The sequence below is a fragment of the Austrofundulus limnaeus genome, unplaced genomic scaffold, assembly GCF_001266775.1.
Source record: "Austrofundulus limnaeus strain Quisiro unplaced genomic scaffold, Austrofundulus_limnaeus-1.0 Scaffold301, whole genome shotgun sequence".
Classification (NCBI taxonomy): domain Eukaryota; kingdom Metazoa; phylum Chordata; class Actinopteri; order Cyprinodontiformes; family Rivulidae; genus Austrofundulus; species Austrofundulus limnaeus.
Window position 1 is genome coordinate 378255 of NW_013952703.1, and position 5487 is coordinate 383741.

Sequence of the window (5487 nt, forward strand, 5' to 3'; positions counted from 1 at the left end):
TGTGTCTGTCTGTCTGTCTGTCTGTCTGTCTGTCTGTCTGTCTGTCTGTCTGTCTGTCTGTCTGTCTGTCTGTCTGTCTGTCTGTGTGTTTTGTTATTTCTCTTTATAATTACCTTTCAGGCTAAAGCCAGTGGGAAGAAACCTCAGAAGGTTGCTCTGAAAATTTCCCCTCAGGGAGTCATGGTGTTTGACAGGTCCACCAACAAACTCCTGGAAAATGTCTCCATATACAGGTGTGTTCAGGGTAGTACATTTTCCTCAGTCAAAATCCTGCTGTGACGTATCTGGATTGTGGTCTAATCATTCTGGCTTCTTTCTGTTGGACCTGTTACACCTGGGCTGCAGAATATCCTACTGCACGGTGGACAAACTGCATCGTAAAGTGTTTGCGTATATTGCTCAAAACACCCTGAATGGGACCCTGGAGTGCCACGCCTACCTCTGCTCCAAGAGGAAAGTGGTGAGTTGGATTTATTTGGTTCAGTAAGATGCACCATTATTTCATAAATCAATAAGCCAATTTACTGCAGTCAATTTGTCAACACAGTTATTTACATAGATTTCTTTGGTTATTTGCTAAAGCAAATAGCAGCAGTGGCTTTTAATTTTATTTAATTTATTTACTGTTATTTTACCAGGCAAATCCCATTGAGATCTCAGATCTCTTTTTCAAGGGCGGCCTGGGCCTGAAGGCAACCTATTGTACATGTTTTTGTGTTGTGGGGGAAACCGGAGTACACAGAGAAAACCCACGCAAGCACGAGGAGAACATGCAAACTCCGCACAGAAAGACCCCAGGTCCGAACCGGGGATCGAACCCAGGACCTTCTTGCTGTGAGGCGTCGGTGCTAACCACTGAGCCGTCGTGCCGCCAAATTTAAATCCCTTCTGTCAAAGAATTTCATGATGCTTTTATTGTGTGAGGCTAAATATTACAAAGCATGACTAATATGTTGCGACCAAATTCAACTGTCATCAGGGTTGTTCTAAGCAGATTCTTAAAACAGCCTTGCACCAACGAGATGTCCTTCACTTATACTTTAACATCAAATACACATCTATCTGTAGCTAAAACTTTAATTAGTATTAATCCACATGCTAATAGTTACTCTCCCTAAAACTTGTTTTTTCCAGGCTCAGGCAGTGGCTTTGACGGTAGCCCAGGCTTTCACTGTAGCATTTGAGTTGTGGCAAGTGTCCAAAGAAGGTAAGCACCCCTTCTCCCAACAAGTACAAGAGGTTTGAACAACATACAGTATGAGGCTGCTTGTGTACGTATTAAATGCACATGAATTCATCATCTTGGATGAAGAGACCCAGGACACCTTTGCTTTGTCTTTCTAGAGAAAGAGAAAAGAGTGAAGTCTGATTCTGCAGGAGAGGCCAGCAGTAGCTCTCACTCAGAGAGGTCCAGCAGTTTGGGGAGTCTGAAAGGAACTGGTGAGCTTACAGCTCACTGTCTTTGAATTTTCTTGTTAATGAACTTTATGGAACCACTATGTCCATTTCCCAAAAAAAGATCCTTTCCTTTATACTATCAAACATTGGATTTTCTTTGTTTATTGTCTGAACCAATCAAATGACAATCCAATGCCAACCAATGACAATCCCTCTACGTTCCTTCTGACCAACACAATCTATTAAATCCAATTTCACAGTGGATAAAAACTGCCACAGCATCTAAAATCAGCTGGATGATCTTTGTAGGATGTTGGAGAGGGCTACATGTAATGCTCAGTATCAGGACATTTACCCCCTGAACATTTACCCCTTGGACATATACCCTCGGACACTTACCCCATGAGGACACTTACCCCCTTTAGGACACTTATGCAGGACACTTACCCCAGGACACTTACCCCCTTAGGACACTTATGCAGGACACTTACCCCCTTAGGACACTTATGCAGGACACTTACCCCAGGACACTTACCCCCTTAGGACACTTATGCAGGTGTAGTGAACATGCCCATTTCACCTCACCTCATCTCACCACTGGGTGACCTTTGACCGCCTGAGGTCAAAGCTCTCTTCTCCCAGACTGAACTGTTTCAGTCCTCAACAGAGGACTATCAAAAAAATAAGCCTTTCACAGTCTCTCCTTTCCCCTGGGAAAGGTCTTGTTCTCAAGAGATTTGTTATTCTGCTGATGAAAAACAAATTAAAACAAACATTCTGTCTGTTATTGCTGTTCCTTTAAACATGTACTGTATAATTCAAATGCTTGAACCCTTTAAAATGTGTTTGACTTTGTCTTTACTTTTTAAGGGCTCTCCAATAATAGTTATTTTAAAAACTTTGCATTTGTTGTTTAAAACATGTTTAGAAATTATGGTTTAGTGATAACAGAATACTGTATATTTTAATCAATGCTTATATTTTTATCTTTTCACATCTTGTGTTTTTAATAAGCATTACTTAATCATTTTATTAGTTTACTAATAATAGTTCATAACTAATCATTAGTTTATTGAAATATTAATCTAATGTTCTTTAAGAGTTGAGTTAATCCTACTAAATGTTGGTGTATCGTTGTGATGTCTGTAGCCTTGGGTCTTACACACAAAGACAAACATACACACAGTTCTCGTGAGAACTCTGTTGCACTCAGACACCTGCAGATAACATTCTCTTTCCTATGTCTTTAAAAACTTTCTGTTACTTCCTGTTCGTCAGTCTGTCTACTTGTCTGTCCTCCCTGCCGGGACAAGAGGTGCAGGTCGCCTCTTGGCTTTTCTGCTCTGTGTTGGAAAACATTGCTGTTTTCCAAAGTTCCTCCTGCAGCATAATTTTGCCTTTTTCTTACAAGGAAATACATTTTTGGTGGAACACCATTCTTGTTTTGGGTTGCTAAGCCTAAAACCTGGAGCTATCATCCTTGCTGTGAGTCTTCAAAGTTCCTGGTCGACCTGCCGGTTTTGAACCACTGCCACGTTGCTGAAAGACCGAGCCCACAGAAAGGCCTTCTCCCATTTGCTGACAAAGAAGGCTACGGTGTTTGCCATTCATCAGGCGGATGCCTAGCGGAAGTCTCTGTCTACCTGCCCCACGTGGAAAGGCCCTGGCTACGGTAAAAGCTGATGCGTGTGCTCACTTGGTCCCAGGCCCACAGGCTCACAGCTGAAACATAATTTAGAACCTTAAAAGATTTTATTTGGTGTCTGTTTGTTTGTCTTCTCTTTCTCTCTCTGTCTCTCCCACTCCTTCCCTCATACACATGCACACACACATATATTCACACACACTGACCCTGATTGTACATAAGTTAATCTATGTTTGCTTAATTAATACTGTTAGAGGAACTACTTAAAAGTAGAAACCAATAGCGTTGTAGTGAGAGTTCATTTATTGTTTGATTGTTGTAACCACATATTAACCACTCAATATTACTCTCTTCAATAAAAGTCAGTTTTAACTGGCCAAAATAAATGGAATGACTTTGTGTGTTTTCTGTGTGAATTGTGGTGATTGAATTATTTTTGTCTAACAGATACCATCTTCGAACCGGGAGGGATACTCTTAATTAAAGTCATATTCATGATTTTAACGAGGGTTATCTCTACACAGGACACTTACCCCCCAGAACACTCACTCCCTTAGGTCACTTATGCAGGGCACTTACCCCCTAGGACACTTACCCCAAGGACACTTACCCCCTTAGGACTCTTTATGTAGGACATTTACCCCCTAAGACACTTACCCCCTTAGGACACTTATGCAGGACACTTACCCCCAGGACACTTACCCACTTGGGACACTTATGTAGGACACTTACATGGACTGCTAATGGCAAACATGTCAACCCCTTCATTTACCTGTACCAAAATGTCATTACAGAGTCATCATCAGTGTGAAAGGGGCTGTAGCATATTACATCAATTGTTCCATCTTCTCTTCTCATTTAGACCTTACCACAGAAAACCTGTTGGACTTGGAGAATGGTGTGAACACGGTTCAGCTGGACAACCACAGACCCCCAGAGACCAACAACCCTGACTCGGTACGATCTTTTTTCTCTGTGTTGGGCAGACTGAGAAGTGAGGCAGTCACAAGCTATTTATTTTACTGCTTTCATCACAGCTGACATTATGAAAGAAAAACTTTCAGGAAGATTCCTGCATGTAATTAACAGTAATACAAAAAGGTGTTTTTTCTTCCAGAAAGTAGACGACAGCTTGGATGAAGCTTTTTCCAGGTGAGACATAATATAATCATTTTGTATTTCTTTGCTGCTTATTAGAAATCAAACACCCCCTCACCCAATTCTGTCCAGTCTTTTAGTAAATATGGTCCTCTTTCATTCACTTGGTCTGATGGCACCACTTGCAGGTGATTTCTGTGTACTGCAGCCTACAGCTCTCCCAGTCGGATAAAAACCTTAAAAACAAAACAAAATAAAGCTGCACAATCAGTGAGAAATCCCTAAACTTAAAGCTGTGCTCAGTCTGCTGTGTGTTTGTGTCTCCAGCTGTGCTCTGGATAGCTATGGTTCATTTCCAGGTAAAGTTCAGCACTATTGTCAACCAATGCTGTAGTGTGGTAGTTTAAATCACTAACCTAACCTGCCATTCAGTCACTACCAAACCAAATAACATCTCTAATGTCAGCTACTAGTCTGAAATAGTTTCCTGTTTATTTTATTCCCAATGGATGAATAGTTCAATAACGTTACAAAACAAAACAAAAACAGCTGATTTAGCAGAATGTTTCCCTGCTTGTTTTGTTTTCTGATATATTTCCTGGATAACCCTCCTCTGTGATGTTTGTGTGACTGTTCTGACTCCCCTTCACACAGCTGTTTATTGTTGAGAACTTCCTGTGTTTGTGCTCCAAATGTGGAGCAGTAGGTTGCCATGTTATTCTGGGTGTCCTCCGTGTTCTTGTGGGGTGAAAAAGTTCACCTGGAGCTGAAAGTTTCTGTTACCACATGAAAAGGAGGAAAAAAAGAAACAGGAACTTAGCCAAGACCTCATCTTACTGCCAGAGAGATTCATGATCACTTTTACTTTCTGGTTTGTTTAATCTTTGCTGGAAGTGATGAAAAAGAAAATATCAACCAACTCATGTTTGTTGTTAACTTTGTGCAGCAAAAATAACAATCCTTTTGTATTTTTCGGAAATATATGATATAAAATACTCATTGTCATTATATTTAGCTTAAAAAATGAAACACTAAAAGAGCAACTACAGAATAAATGTATATTTGAAGTACAGTCATGGGGAAAAAGCAAGTCCACCTTTTTTTTTTACTTCTAAGGATTTTAATATCAGGATCTAAAAAACACATTTTTACCAGGTTCACAACTATTTTAAGATAACCTCATGTGTATTGGGCCTGTTGTGCAGCTACGTACATGACTTTGGTCAACAACCATGAACTCCTCTGTAGACAGACCCGGCTCCAGAGGAATTTAGTTGTGGGGGCTCTGGCTTATTTTGTGGGGGCCTCGTAAATAGTCAGTTAATTTAATTTAAATGCATTCATAC

At 40.5% G+C, this 5487-nt stretch overlaps 1 protein-coding gene across 2 annotated transcripts in view; it reads left to right on the plus strand.

The window, feature by feature from the left end:
* LOC106526952 (low density lipoprotein receptor adapter protein 1-A) overlaps positions 1 to 5487 on the plus strand; it is a 42327-nt gene that overhangs the window by 31080 nt on the left and 5760 nt on the right. The window contains exons 3-9 of one of the 2 annotated variants that reach the window (XM_014021693.1): positions 121 to 233; positions 346 to 460; positions 1135 to 1207; positions 1345 to 1440; positions 3906 to 4000; positions 4161 to 4195; positions 4469 to 4500. In XM_014021693.1, coding sequence (XP_013877147.1) covers positions 121 to 233; positions 346 to 460; positions 1135 to 1207; positions 1345 to 1440; positions 3906 to 4000; positions 4161 to 4195; positions 4469 to 4500 — 559 coding nt within the window. The remainder of the gene's footprint in view (positions 1 to 120; positions 234 to 345; positions 461 to 1134; positions 1208 to 1344; positions 1441 to 3905; positions 4001 to 4160; positions 4196 to 4468; positions 4501 to 5487) is intronic. The other variant, XM_014021692.1, reaches the window with a different exon arrangement.